The following is a 13,692-nucleotide window of genomic DNA, read 5'->3' as shown; positions in this document are numbered from 1 at the left end:
ACTTCTCATCTCATCACAATATTACACTTCATAACAACCCAGATTTTGTAAAATGTAAATGACAATTCACACGTTTGTGTTAAAATGTCTGGTTTTGACATTCATTTGACATTAATTATGCTTATCACTAGTCCTCGTTTAATAATCATCATTATAATAGTAGTAGTAGCACATGGAAACAAGAAACAGAACATTTAATTGCCCTTTTCTGACCGATCACCTTGCTTTGTAAACAAAGAAATGGAAAAAGCCCTTCCCACCCAGCCCCCACCCCGGGGTGTCAGTCGTCAGGGTCTCAGTCTCCAGCCTTATTCCAACGGCCCACTGACACAGTCTGAGCAGTTCTTGAGTTTATAACTCATCCTTGAGGTTAGAGTCTGTGCCTTCCTCCTCCTCTTCTTCCTCCTCCTCCTCGTGCTCTTCCCCTTCCTCCTCCTCTTCGTCCTCCTCCTCCTCCTCCTTCTCTTCTTCCTCCTCATCCTCCTCCTTTGCCTCTTCTCTCCTCTTCTTGTTCTCCTCCTCGCGCTTCTTTCTCTCGTCTTCCTCTTGGCTTTCCTTCATCTTCTTCTCAGCATCCTGGAGAAAATGCGAACAATGCAAATAAATATATCAACCTATATGAAAAGCTCATTCCTTTTTATTAGTGTTGACACTGACGTGAAATTAGAATTACAGGGTACAGGGCTAAAACGAGCATACCTTAGTTTTGCCCCATGTGTCGTTGCCAACTTCCTCTGCCAGGTTTGGATCGTTTGTGATTAGAAAGTTGTCAAAGATAGTCCCAGACTTGACCTGCAGCCAGACACAAGGGCAACGCATATTTTGTTATCAAATCTTTAAAGAAAACAAGCACAATCACAAACTCAAAGAGTTTCTTCCTGGGAAAACATGCATAGTTTTCCCAGCAGCTCACACAATACAGAGCAAGTAACCAAATTGCTGGATCAGTGTAAATAGTTTTAAAATATTTCAATAAATTTCATTATGCATTAAGATGTAAATACACATCCAGCTTACCTGCCACAAGTCAAGCCCAATCACCCCGACGCTGTCGTATTTATAGATCTCAGAATCGGCCGTGTACTCGGGGTTGTCAATCTCAGGGTGGATCCACTTGCCCTTGTAGGCAGGGTTGTCAATCTCTCTGGGCTTCCACTCACCCTGCGGACAGCAAACACACACAGAGAAACTGGGGTTAAAACACAAAGCGGCTGACAGTGTAAACAGAGTAAATATTTTTGGATAATATTCCAATCCTATTGTAGGAAGCTCGCTGATGTGCAAAGCTCAGAAAAATAGCACAGAATAAATACTGACTGCATGAAGAGTTAGAATCACTGGATATGCACCTTGTATTCAGGGTTCGTGACCATCGGTGGCTCCCACTCTCCATCCATCTCATCATCCCAGTCATCGGGCTTCTTGGCATCAGGATCTGGGATGTTCTCTGGTTTGTCCCAGTCCTGCAATGAAAACAAAAACAACAAAACATTTGAAACACGATCAACCTATCAAAACTTTTAAAAAATTGAAACAGTGTTGCACACGTGAGACAAGTACTATCATTAAAGTGATGCCCTGAAAGAATGCCAGGTCACACTGACCTCAGGTTTCTTATCGTCAGGGTCAGGAATCTTCTCCCTGTCATCCCAGTCCTCTGGCTTTTTGGCCTCGGGGTCCTTGATTTTTTTGGGAGGCAGGAAGTCCCAGTCATCCTCCAGATTGCCAGATTCCACCTTCTTATTGTCTATCTTAACCTCATAAGTGTTGTCAGGGTTGACGACCAGTGTGTACAAGTGGGTGTACTCATCATCCTGCAGGGCAGAAAAAAAGGTCAATACATGCAACTAACAGCATATTACCATGTAGTTTATTTTTAATTGTTTAAGCTCATGCGTCCTTATATTGTGGTGCTTTTTATTAGAACTAGCTTTCCCATGCGTCACCTTGCACCGGATGTCCTTGTTGATCAGGTGGTTCTTGCCTTTGTAGTTGAAGATCACGTGAACTTTCTTTGTGCCAGGGCCGCAAATATCAGGACCTGAACGAGCCCACAAATACAAAGTGACAGTGAATGTCTGTGTGTAGCAAACACTGCTCTGTTTATCCAACAAAAGCAATACCATTTAACACACCATCCTTTGGTCCACTTACCAAACATGATGTTGTAGACAGAGTCTCCATGCATGTCCTCCTGGTTGAGCTCGGAGGGAAACAGTTTAATGTAGCCTCCGCCACAGTCGATGCTCTGCTCGTGTTTCACGGAGAACTGTATGACTAAAGGCTGGCCCTTGTTGCTGAAGTCATCAAAACGGGCTGACAGTGCATAAAAACGGGCATCCTGGCTCGTCTGCAGACCTGCAGAAACAACGGTGTTACTGCAGGGAAGATCAAGCTAAACCAGCGAGTACTCCTGTTCTGTCTTAATGAAACAGTACGGGTTAATTTGATGCTCTGTTCTCAAGTTGAAGAACAGAGAGGAGGAAGACAGCCGTGTTGATACTGGCAGAGCTCCACGAGGAAGCAAACACGCGCCTCTGACAGCAGGTGTCTGACAGGGTAGTACAGTGTAATTATGCAACACATATCAGCGCCTTCCTGCTTACCTTTGTCTTTCTCTTCATCACCGTAGAATTTCCCAGCAGTCAGGACAAACTTCCCATAATCGGACTTGTGCTTGGATTCCACCCAGCGACTCATCCAGGCATCTGCACAAACAGGTTCAGAGTCAGCTGCCCAGCAATCACCAAGACAAGACTCACAAAACTCTGTTAATCCAGCCTTCGATACAGTGTGTGTGTGTGTGTGTGTGTGTGTGTGTGTGTGTGTGTGTGTGTGTGTGTGTGTGTGTGTGTGTGTGTGCGCGCGCGTGTGGGTGGGGGGCATACTGCGGGATTTTGTGACCGCCTTCACAGATGAAAGAACAGGACAGCTGGGAGAAGGAGGGTAGCAGTGAATGACCAGGGGAGAGATGTGCAGCAGTGGGGGGAGGGGGGAGGCAGACGGGGTGTGATAATAGCTTTGAGGGCTGGGAAACATAAAGCAGGGAATATGAATAAATCAATGAATGGATGAGTGATCGGTTGGTCTTCTAGACTAATCAGCTGACGATGTATTCCACAAATTGCGGTAAAATCATGAGAAATAACCGTAACAATCCACGCCGATATGCGGACATGAAAAATAGCCATCATCCATCTCAGTCAGCACCACAGCATCTCAAGCATGTACAGCAGCAACAAAGAAAAGCAAGCACTTCAATCCTATCTGTGTAATGTTGTGTGAAAGCGCTCACCGCCGTCTTCAAATTGCTCGCGGAAATAAACTGTGGACTCGGCCAGTACAGATGCAGCCGACACGGCCATCAAAAGCAGGCACAGTGCTGTCATGGCGACGAGCTGAAGCAGCCGGTCAAAAACGAACCAATTACAAATAAAAATGCCCGTGTAGAAAGATTTTCTCTAAATAAGGCGAAGCAGCGTTGTCTGTCAGTGCGGTATCCCCATACAGTGATGCTACAGTGAGAGCCACCGAGACGCTGCCGCTTCTCTCCTCTCGCCTCGGAACAGATGTCTGAATCTGATTGGACGACGGTTGCTAACCTCAATAAGGAAGCGCTACCGCTTAAAGCCAATCAGAGGACAGAGAATCCGGACGAATACTTTCTGCAGCCAATGGGAGCAGACCACGCGTTTGCCTGATACACGCCCAAAGGAAGGATGATGCGCCGTGGGTGAATCACATGCAAGGGGAAAATGCAATATCAGTAACAACACGAGTATAACTAAAGCTAAACAACGTCAACTACATATAAATATACATCTAAAAAAATAAATGAAATAATTCGAATCGGTAGGAAAAAAATAATTTTCTATAAAAATAAATAATTTTTTACATTCTTAACAAATGTTTTCACGCCTGATCTCGTGCAGCATATCTATATCACCTCAGGCGTGATTTTCTTGCCTTATGTAAACTAAACTAAACACAGGAGATTCCACAGAAATATACATCACAGGCGTAACAACTCTGTAATAGGTCCCAGGGCAGATCTTTTTGGGGGGGGGGGGGGGGGGGGGGTGTCCTTACCTCCACATTGTACCAGAACAAACACAGCATAGCATATAGCAATAATAAGACATATCAATGGCATCAGTGCAGCTTGTAACCAGCACCACGGATAACAACCGCAGTCGGGGGTTGGGTCAGCGGACAAATTTACTTAAAGCCTACAAACACACACACAAGCCCAAAATAGATTCAGCCTTGCTAATGTAACATAAAGACACCTGTAATATGTGCAAGCTACAAAAAGCCACAGGTCCTCGCAGACTTACTCGATGGGCAAGCTTATAACAAGCACACTGATTTATAGAATTCCTCATTCAACAATTTGCTTTCTACATATATCACACACTCACATACTGACGAGTGCTTATTTTGAACATATGACTGGTACCAATGTTTCAAACCTTTAAACAAACTTCATCTCTCGGGCCTTGCATTCAGCAAAGTCAACACGTTCATAGGGAGCAAGAACAAGTAATTTAGTTCCCAGCATCTATCAAAACATTGTAGAGTGTAAAATTACTGTGTCAATATTTGCACAACTGAAAATGTAATAAAAATGTATAAAGCATAAAAATACAGGCTTTCCTCTAGTCCACTTTACTGTAATCCTGTCAATATAAGTACCCAGTGTAACATAGAGGAGGGCCCTCTAAGGTAGTTTTCTCGACTGGGTCCCAGGTGCTGCCCTGCCTGCCATATTCAAATTCGAACATTAATGTGGAGTCAAATCACTGAAATCGATGACGATTGTTGTTTACCAGGTTTTTATTTCTTTAAACCGTGTCTGACAGGTTCTCTCTGTGTTCTTATTGTGATGTGACCCTCAGCTTTGAAGCAGACTGTGTTGATGATAGATGAATTATACCAACAAAAGAGTAAAGCACACCACTAAGTAACAACTGTATATTAAGTAACAGTACAGTAAAACCTATAAAATGTTTTTATAAAACACAAGTATGTAAAAGGGTGAGTTTCCAGAGGTCCAATGCTTTAGAGACAAAGTCCTTCACAGTAAGAGCTTCAAGTAACACTTCCATCACCACTGGTCCTTGCACGTTCATTTTAAAAAGAATAAAAAAAATCTAACAAAATAAAATAAGTGCACATTTAGAGTACTCCACGAAACTAATCTGGTCCAGTAAAATGTTCAAATATGGCACAAATGATATTAATAAATAATCTGTGCTGATATAAGCACAATGTTTGACATGCCACTAGTAACACATGAATTACAAACTCATATGAACACAAACAACAGTGCGAGTCAGACTTTGGCCGAGGGGATTAGATATAAATAGTGAAAAGGAAAAAAAAGTCTCCCTCTGCGCCATACTCTGCACAGACACCATCTTCTTCACCCCTTCGTCTTGACAGGATTCAAACCAGGCAGGTGAAGAAGAGCAGCCACACTTCCTGTGACACTGCCCATCTCTGCAGGCTGGGTCACGCTGCTCTGCCCTCTAACCCTGGATCTGCCCTGATGTCTGGCCTTCTGTGACGGGACCTGGACAGACACATGTTGCATCTGTGGGTGGAGGGGGAAGTATGCAGTGCAGAGCAAAGAAGACACATCTCTGTGGCTCTGTATGCAGATGGGCTGGTAAAGCAATCTTACACCTCCAGGTCCGTCTCTCTGTTTCCTCCTCGCTCTAGGGAAGAAAGAAGTTGATCCTCTGAGGTATGGACTTGCATCCTTGGGCTGAGAACAGTCTCTCCTCTTTGGGAACATACAGCATTGCCTTGGCCACCTCATCCAGCGTGGCTTCATCTGTTTCCAGACCTCGTGCTGCGTATGCGTCCCGTGCACAGAGCTTAATGTGACGGTACTCCAGGGGCAGAAAGGGCACAAAGAAGTCAATCAGGTGACCAGACATCAGCTCACTCTGAGCAAAGCCACCTGGGATATTAAAACAAAACAGGAAATAGAAACATATTTAACGTTTTAACAATGTGTTTTGGTTCTTTTTTATCATACGCTGTATATAAAAGATGGCATTCATGCAGTTTTCTTCCAGGTATGAAAAATAAAGCCAGTGTACTGATTCTTTGGTCAGCAGGGGGGCAATTCCTGAGGTGGTCTGTGACCTCGGTCATCACTTTCCTGCTAATTTTGTAACCAGAAACATAAACATGGTATGTTTTAACATGTGATTAACCACGTGAGTAATGAAGTTGTTAACCAGTAAGTGTACAAAATCCACCCCTCACTCATGAGTACCAGATTCAAAGATGAGGCTTCACAATAGGACCTCACTAACCCATGGGTAACACTATGCTGGTCTAAGCTGTTTTTATATTACTTTAGCGGCTTTCAGCAAATAATTTCAAGCCACTGAGCAACCAGAACACCCGAGTAACTTAATGGCTTAAAAAAAGGCTCAAAGCTTAAGAAAACCCACCAGGCAACCTTTACAAAAACTTTACTGCTCACCTTGAGACTCCATAGTCTCAGCTCGCAGCCGATGCTCCAGGTCTTCCATACCGATGTCCTCTCGATTCTGGCCAGAGTGCCAGAAGTCCAGCGCCACGTCGTTGATTGTTGCACCACCAATGTTACTGCAGTGACAACAGCAAAAAGACAACATTATATGTCTACAGCTGCTGAGCTTCTCAGGGAGACTCGATTCTTTCTGGTTTGGCAGCAAAGTTTCTTTAATACAAGTTGCTCTTAGATAAATGATCACAGTTCAAAGATGGCCAGTAATTCACTCACATCTCTGAACCATAACTGTTGAGTGAAAAACGGCTTTTTCTATTTTTGACTGAACAGACTGTTAGTCAGGACAAATCTGACTTGAGGAATTGAAAACATGAAAAATCCATACAGAAGGCGACAGAAGGAGCTCCATCCTTCACCACTGATGAGCTGCCAGGCTATCTGGACAGGAAGTGCACAGAGAGCTTTACAGCTTCATCAAACTGTGCCTGAAACAGTCAGCTAACCTGAGGAAGAGGAAGATGGCCCTGCGGTAGCTGACCCCATCTACGTTGTCATAGTGATCCATGAAGGGCTTGATTGCGTCGATGAGGCCCGGATGAAGCTTTTCAGCCTCATCGAAGATGAACAGAGTCTGAGGGCAGCGCAGCACCATGTCTCGAATTGCTTCTCTCAGCTGACCCTGGATTTCAGGCAAAAAACAAACAAAAAACATAAGTCAAACATTATTATCATTTTATAACATTTCAGATCTGACAAAAGCTGATTATTATTTCCTTTCAAGCTTGATATATAAAGATACTAAACTGGGCATAAAATATTACAAACTGAGATAACTTAAACCAACAGCCCACATTTATCTAGAATGTTTTAATCTTTTTAAACGAATATATAAATGTGCCATTGTTGGTAAAAGTTATTTAAAAGAATTAGCCCTGTTATATGCCACAGAGGTTCAGTGGGAGGCTGTACTACAACACGTAGACACGTTAAAGTCCACATTTGCACACTTTGCAGACTTGAGGGCATGAGGGTAGAGGTTATCCCGTGAACTGCATATACCTATTTATATTTGGATAGCTCTGTACTATGCACCATGTATTAATGCTATGTAAACACAATTTTGAAATCAGCTGCAGTGACTGTGAAAAAATGCGCTCAAATGAGACTGAGCTGGCACCTCTGACCCGGTTGGACAAACGCCAGGTTCCAAACATCCATTTCTCTGAGTATTTGTGTCGCAGCATCAGTGTTGACTTAAAGCATCTGTCCAAACCATGACTGCTATCACTCTTATGATGAATTACAACACAGAATAAATATCTATGTAAGCAAAGCAGCGTCCAGAGAACACAGGTACATGTTCCTGGCACAGGACGGCCATCGCTGTGCCAAGTGGGCTCACCTTGTACGTGTCCACCAGCCTGGCGTGCGGGAAGTGGAACGGGGCGATGAACAAACGGACACACTCGCTCTTCACCCCGTCCCGGTACAAGTTATCAGCAATGATCCGGGCCACAAAGTTCTTGCCTGTGCCGGACCAGCCGTGGAAGGAGAGCGTCAGGGGCTTGTTGGACTCGGGGTTGTTGATGAAACCCTGGATGGCTTTCAGAACCACGGACTGAGCCAGATGTTGCCCGTGGAGCTTCGTCTGAAGGTCTCTTGCTAGACCTGCACATGAGACCATAGATTTTTGATTTTGATTTTAAAGGCACCGGCAAATATGAATAAAGTGCTCTGTGTTAAAATGTCTACTTTTAAAATATGTGATATAGCCAATAAAACGTAAAGTTGTTAAAGGGCTGCATCAGGCACTGAAGCTAAAGCCCTTATCAGATGATGAGTAACTGTGTGCAGTGTTGGGTGAATTCACAAACAGACGATTACAAAGAATAATGAGGGGAAACGACCAACACACGCTTGGGGCAAAGCGGGCAGCCACAGAGCAGCAGTGCGATACCTGTGATGTTGTTGGTTATCCTGCAGTCTCCGGACTCGCAGCACTGACCCAGGCTACAGTACCACTGATGCAGCAGGCTCATGTAGTCCTGAGGAAACCCTGCCCAGATATCCCTGGTAGGAACTGCTCGCATCACAAGAGCAGGGCGAGAGAAGTCCGTGTTTATAACAGTGTAATAACGAATCGTAAAAATACAAATATTGCAAAATGCGCACGAGGCACGATGTAGCTTGCGAAATGAGCGCTTTCGTTATAAAATGGTTTTAATTTCTTTTACCATCTCTTACCTTGCTGGGTGGCATCATCCTGATTGGGCTGACACTCCCCCTCCCAGATATTGCAATAAATATAATTAAAATAGTAAGTAGAGACGTTGCTAATGCTATCGAAATGGAAGAAGTCGGCCTGTGCCGAGACAGCCCAGAGCAGCAGGAGAAAGCACCGCGCAGACATCGCGAACAGGCTGACGTGAAGCGGTCCAAACGACACTGAACACGAAGCCCCGTTTCTGCTCTCCCATTTATCTGAACGCGGTGGTCCACCGGCGGCCTGCTTTGACTGGGATACCCCTCCCCGCCCCCGACAACGTCTCCCTGCTGAAGCCAAAGAGGGGCGCTTGTTGTGCGGTTTGCCGCGGGCGGGCGGAGGGGCGGTTACTACCCCATTCCCTACTTTTTTTTTTTTTTTACCCCATTCCCTACTGCTCACGTCAAATTTGATTGGAGCCATTTTAAATGGGAGCGAAGCCTGTACTGCAACGCCATACGGCAAATGTCACGCTACCGAGGTAAGAGGCTTGCGTGTCCACAAACAACCCACGGTCAGCAACGCCAGCTAGATATTCCCGCCTTTGGGAGGTCAGCAAGTGACCAAATCGAACTCCTTTCCATTAAATAACGTCACTTCCGTCGAAAAGTCGTACACTTGTTCTCAATCTTATTTACTTTTCATAGTTGTGTCATTAGACTTTACTACTCCACTGTTTGCACAACTGGTTTAGTAATATAAGATCAGTTCATTTGGCGCTCATACACGTCACCCATCGAGAAAGGGAGGAGAAAAACAGATGCACACAAATGAGTCAATAACAAATATTTTATTGTTACAAATTGAAGTCAACAGGATCAGGTCACAATCCAGACGTAATAGCACGAGCAGGGTCTGAACACCGATTCCTGCAGGTGAAAAATCTGTCAACATCACTTTCCAGCTTTTGAGGAAACAGCACCATTTAGATTTATTATGAAGTGACAGACTTGTGCTTGATTGTGCTTCAGTGTCTGAGGCTTCACACCTGTGTAGAGAAGAAATCATTAAAATACAAGTACAGACTACTAACAGAAGAGTTAACTAGCAGTTAATGACCACATGACCTCAGAAAAAAATGGAACGGTAAGGGTTATAATCAGCTTAAGTCATCTGGCAAAATCAGATCATCACTAGTCTTGTGGCCACCTTAAATAATTGTGATTCAGGACTGGACAAAAACACTCACCAGGTAAAGAACTTGAACTTTTCCCCATCTGAAAAAGAAGAATGAAAAACCTTATTACAAGTCAGCGACTGGCTGATCCATATTTTATTCACTGGGTTGCTCAGTGACAGACTGTCCACATGAGTGTTCAGGTCAGACATTTGTTGTAACATCACTGAACCCCTTATGACCATCGTGCACTTTTAAGTCAGTTTTCTCACCTCAGTCACTCTGGTGTGGTCCACACTGGGTCTCCATCCCTCACACAGAACCTGAAGATATGAGAGCATCAGTCAAACATGCACATCAACTGCAAAGATGAAGGAGTCAACGCTGACCTGGTCAGCTAGAGCTAATAAACAGACTCCATGGTTTAAAGTCAGTCTGTACTTTGTCATCACACAGGCCAGACTACAAGGATCAAATGATCTTTACTGCAAGAAAGTGATCCCAGAAAATATGCAAGTGGCTCCTTCAGACCCAGCTCTATAAACCTCAACAGCACGGGGCCCATTCTGGGTCTGAGGAGCTAAAAATGACACGATTTCATACTCACCATGAGTGTTTAATCATCTTCTGAATGGTGATGAGTCGCGAGCCCGCTCGTTCTGTAAAAACAAATTAAGTTTCGGGTAAATTTACAGAACCATGCTCACTTTTTTCCCCCAACATTAAAAATCCAGATCAGAGTCTGTTACAAATTATCCTCAACTGGATCAGCGACCTGATTCAAACTCATCACATCTGAAAGCTGTTAGCTGCTGTGCAGGGATGTCACCAGAAATGATACCTAACGCTAACATTTGATACAAAAAAAAATAAAAATAAAAATAAAAAAAAATCGGAGATCACGTGCTTTTCTTTGGTACTGCAGGCAGTGTATGTACTAAGCTGCCATATTTCTAGATACATTCTTACATATTAGAGGAAATCCAACAGCACAGGAAACACTACCTGTGGAAAAGGACCATTTATGCAGCCGCCATAATAGCTCCGCTTAAACTCATATGGCAGAGTTCGTATTTTGCTATGAATGATGTACTTTACACTTTTTAGGTGGAGTAAGCGATCAAAGAATGATGCAGTTTCATACAGTCCAAGCACCACAAGTTAACAAAGCACTTAAACTTCAAAGACTTAAAGCTGAGCAAGTTTTAATTCAAGGCATCATCCTGATGATGTTACCATTGAGACGGCTGTTATTTCATAGGTTAAATGGTTTGCTGTGGTAATTCTAGTCATGCTTATCCTTTTGTATAAGCAGTCTATAAATGTGTAATTACCACACTATGCAATTTAGTCTGTGCCTTGTTAAAAGTGTTATTTGAGATAAATTATCTGCCACCATGTCAGTGTGTGAATGGTCATTTTGTCCATCAACTGTATTGACATGTGTAGTTCTATTGGTGCAGAGCATCAGGTTTGTGGTACTGTGACATCCCCGCTGCAGTGTTTGAGATTTAATGCTTACCAGCAGAGCAGCAACGAGTCAGACAGCAAGGTGTTCACATCTGAAGAGAAAGAACTAGATTATCACTTTGTTTTAAACACATCAGTGATTGTGGGACTACATAAGTTGATGCTCAGATAGGAGCGAAAGACGATAGTTATTCTTCATAGTTTAATCTGTTGAACTATGCACTCATCACTGCATCGAGCTTCATTAAAAGAAACGTAGAGCAGGATTTCAACTCACCTCCACTTTGCCTTTTGTGGGACTCCTGAAAAAAAAAAAAAAATTAAATATATAAGTTTAGAAAGAACTCAAACCCAGTGACCCTCAAAGGTTGCAGAGGCCGACACATCAGCTAGGAGCGAAAGACAACAGTAATTCTTCACAGTTTAATCTGCTGAACTATGCACTCATCATTGCATCGAAACAGTTTTATTTTTACAGGCCGGCTCCTCAAAGAAAAAAAACCTACCTGCAGCTGATCCAAGAATGCACATCTGGATCCAACATCAGGACCGTCTGCAAAGCACGAGAGACGCATCGTTGAAGAGTCCAAATTTTAACATGCATGTATGTAATATAGTTTTAACTGCATCAGAAAAAAGTCCTCTTTCACTCTTTTTCAGAGAGATTCCCATCGTTTTAAAAACAAAAGTCATCATTAACAGTTTCTTATGGTAACACATGATCAAGAATTTACATCCATTACCTGTTAGCGATAGGACTCGGACCTGAGGACACCTGTGGGTAAAAATAAAGTGATTAAAATGATATAAACGTTTAAGCTCACAGGTTGGGAGTAAGTAGTGCCTCAGATAATACAACTTGGTGGTTGGAGTATCATCACATCTTCTCAAGAGTAGCAAATAAGTGTCATCACAGGAGCACAAATTTATGGCAAAGACTGATGCTTCCCTGAGGTGTTAGCAGAGAGAAAACTACACGTGTGGATCAGGACTCCAGGAACAGCGTTACAAGTCAGTGTTGTGGCCAAATATTTAACATTTTCATTTAAAATAGATTTCCTGTTCATTTGTTGTACATTGTGTACAAATCACACTTTGCCAGTCAAATGAAAGCAGTAATATCCCCATTAGTTTTACATGCAAATATTAGTTTATCCATGCAAAGGCACACTGGGGTTATTAATACTTAGGTTTGAAATATTTGTAAATATGGCCCCCCACCCAAGCAATTAAAAAGGCACCTTCAATTTCAGCTTTAGGAATTTTATCATTATAGTTTGATTTAAGAGCAAGTGTAGTCTCTCCACAGCGAACACCTTAGAGAAGCACAAGTTTCCTCTGCAAACACTCATCCTCACCTCCTCAGTCCCCTACAGACCAGTCACATCTCTGGGCTTTCACAGCACCTGTAGAAACACTCTTGTTAGGACTATTACAATGAATGGGAAAAGCAAGAAACTCAAAGGAAAAACTATATATGGAAGTCTCAGTGTAGAAAATGCTCAGAAATCACTTCTGTCCACTACTCTTACACTTTAAATCATCACCGACGTCCATTTAGGGAAACAAAATAAAAAAATAACTAAAAATTCAGGGTTTAAAGCAGAATTCCTTACCATCAAGTATCTGCTGATGTCGAGAAGTCAGGATGAGCATCGTGATCCTTCATCTTTGAAGAGCCGTCTGTATTTTTGAGTGTTTTAAGTTGTTAATCTGTCAGATTTAACCCAAACACGACAGGAAGGTTAACATTTTTAATTAAAATCCTCATAACTTAACACAAAGTTATATACACCCACTAAATACGCTGCATGGCCAGCAGCAGGAGCCGTGCAGCTAAGCTAACCGGCCCACAGTTTCTCACAGCCTTTGCCCCGTCTTGTCAGGAATGTTGCCTTTACTTCACATCGACTCAGATGTCCCTAGCAACATTATGTCATCATATGTAAGCGGGACTAAACTGCACCGAGGCTGCTTTTAAAACAGGAGCTAACGATCCGCAGGCCAACACGCGATCTGTTGCACGTGGATGAGGCCTGCTAGGCTAACGCTTATTAGCTCTAAAGAGCTTCCACTTAAAAATGCCACCGAGTACAACGTTACCTACATGATAGGTTAACAGTTATTACTGCGGGCGTACAATAAAGTCAAAAACCACGAGACAAACACTAAAGCTGAAAAACCCCAACCAACTCACCAGTAAGTCGTCCGAGGAATGAGGCAGAGAAGCGGGCGCGAGGCGCTTTTATAGAAGCTACCGCACAGCCTGATGGGAAAAACATGGCTGGCTGAGCAGCGCCCCTGCTGGACGAGTCGGTCTGTGAACGCGCA

General features: G+C 43.3%; 2 protein-coding genes, 1 long non-coding RNA gene and 5 other non-coding genes across 10 annotated transcripts; all 8 read right to left on the bottom strand.

Moving 5' to 3' along the window:
- Positions 1 to 351: 351 nt before the first annotated feature.
- On the bottom strand, positions 352 to 3,510 carry calr (calreticulin). Its single transcript, XM_085347134.1, has 9 exons — positions 3,296 to 3,510; positions 2,607 to 2,708; positions 2,155 to 2,358; positions 1,947 to 2,041; positions 1,605 to 1,814; positions 1,350 to 1,463; positions 1,018 to 1,161; positions 700 to 792; positions 352 to 576 (listed from the first exon to the last, which is right to left on the bottom strand). The coding sequence occupies exons 1-9, from the start codon at positions 3,387 to 3,389 to the stop codon at positions 352 to 354; spliced, it is 1,281 nt and encodes a 426-aa protein (XP_085203260.1). The 5' UTR covers positions 3,390 to 3,510.
- A 1,316-nt stretch (positions 3,511 to 4,826) lies between these two features.
- On the bottom strand, positions 4,827 to 9,115 carry tor3a (torsin family 3, member A). The gene is made up of 6 exons (XM_085347510.1): positions 8,756 to 9,115; positions 8,469 to 8,591; positions 7,914 to 8,179; positions 7,015 to 7,190; positions 6,503 to 6,627; positions 4,827 to 5,968 (listed from the first exon to the last, which is right to left on the bottom strand). Exons 1-6 carry the CDS (start codon positions 8,919 to 8,921, stop codon positions 5,721 to 5,723), a joined length of 1,104 nt encoding a protein of 367 aa, XP_085203636.1. The 5' UTR covers positions 8,922 to 9,115; the 3' UTR covers positions 4,827 to 5,720.
- Positions 9,116 to 9,556: 441 nt separating this feature from the next.
- Positions 9,557 to 13,140, bottom strand: LOC146607202 (uncharacterized). Of its 3 annotated transcripts, none has more exons than XR_014905123.1 (9): positions 12,978 to 13,140; positions 12,105 to 12,767; positions 11,868 to 11,914; positions 11,639 to 11,663; positions 11,414 to 11,453; positions 10,499 to 10,550; positions 10,164 to 10,214; positions 9,964 to 9,991; positions 9,557 to 9,762 (listed from the first exon to the last, which is right to left on the bottom strand). It is a non-coding gene; the product is annotated as an uncharacterized LOC146607202 (long non-coding RNA). The 3 variants fall into 3 exon arrangements; XR_014905122.1 differs by having other exon boundaries at positions 10,164 to 10,550; positions 12,105 to 12,136; positions 12,720 to 12,767; XR_014905121.1 differs by having other exon boundaries at positions 10,164 to 10,550.
- Positions 9,839 to 9,913, bottom strand: LOC146607207 (small nucleolar RNA SNORD47). The gene has a single exon (XR_014905231.1). It is a non-coding gene; the product is annotated as a small nucleolar RNA SNORD47 (small nucleolar RNA).
- LOC146607206 (small nucleolar RNA snR60/Z15/Z230/Z193/J17) lies at positions 11,518 to 11,600 on the bottom strand. The gene has a single exon (XR_014905223.1). It is a non-coding gene; the product is annotated as a small nucleolar RNA snR60/Z15/Z230/Z193/J17 (small nucleolar RNA).
- On the bottom strand, positions 11,739 to 11,820 carry LOC146607205 (small nucleolar RNA snR60/Z15/Z230/Z193/J17). Its single transcript, XR_014905224.1, has one exon. It is a non-coding gene; the product is annotated as a small nucleolar RNA snR60/Z15/Z230/Z193/J17 (small nucleolar RNA).
- On the bottom strand, positions 11,983 to 12,065 carry LOC146607204 (small nucleolar RNA SNORD79). The gene has a single exon (XR_014905149.1). It is a non-coding gene; the product is annotated as a small nucleolar RNA SNORD79 (small nucleolar RNA).
- On the bottom strand, positions 12,844 to 12,913 carry LOC146607203 (small nucleolar RNA SNORD75). Its single transcript, XR_014905226.1, has one exon. It is a non-coding gene; the product is annotated as a small nucleolar RNA SNORD75 (small nucleolar RNA).
- Positions 13,141 to 13,692: the final 552 nt, after the last annotated feature.

This window comes from Diplotaxodon limnothrissa, linkage group LG23 (genome assembly GCF_057381915.1).
Source record: "Diplotaxodon limnothrissa isolate DT_005_m linkage group LG23, D_limnothrissa_male_GT1.1, whole genome shotgun sequence".
In the NCBI taxonomy this organism is placed as follows: domain Eukaryota; kingdom Metazoa; phylum Chordata; class Actinopteri; order Cichliformes; family Cichlidae; genus Diplotaxodon; species Diplotaxodon limnothrissa.
This window is presented reverse-complemented; position numbering and strand designations above follow the sequence as displayed.

What these genes read in the sequence shown, in the direction of transcription:
- calr (XM_085347134.1), bottom strand. Translation starts at nt 3,389, where the DNA reads ATGACAGCACTGTGCCTGCTTTTGATGGCCGTGTCGGCTGCATCTGTA. An exon ending in TGTCTACAACATCATGTTTG is followed by an intron (nt 2,042 to 2,154) that starts GTAAGTGGACCA and finishes GGGCTCGTTCAG; the next exon opens with GTCCTGATATTTGCGGCCCT. An exon ending in TTGGGCTTGACTTGTGGCAG is followed by an intron (nt 793 to 1,017) that starts GTAAGCTGGATG and finishes GTCTGGCTGCAG; the next exon opens with GTCAAGTCTGGGACTATCTT.
- tor3a (XM_085347510.1), bottom strand. Translation starts at nt 8,921, where the DNA reads ATGTCTGCGCGGTGCTTTCTCCTGCTGCTCTGGGCTGTCTCGGCACAG. An exon ending in GGCTGGTGGACACGTACAAG is followed by an intron (nt 7,191 to 7,913) that starts GTGAGCCCACTT and finishes CCTGAAATCCAG; the next exon opens with GGTCAGCTGAGAGAAGCAAT. An exon ending in TGAGACTATGGAGTCTCAAG is followed by an intron (nt 5,969 to 6,502) that starts GTGAGCAGTAAA and finishes TTAATATCCCAG; the next exon opens with GTGGCTTTGCTCAGAGTGAG.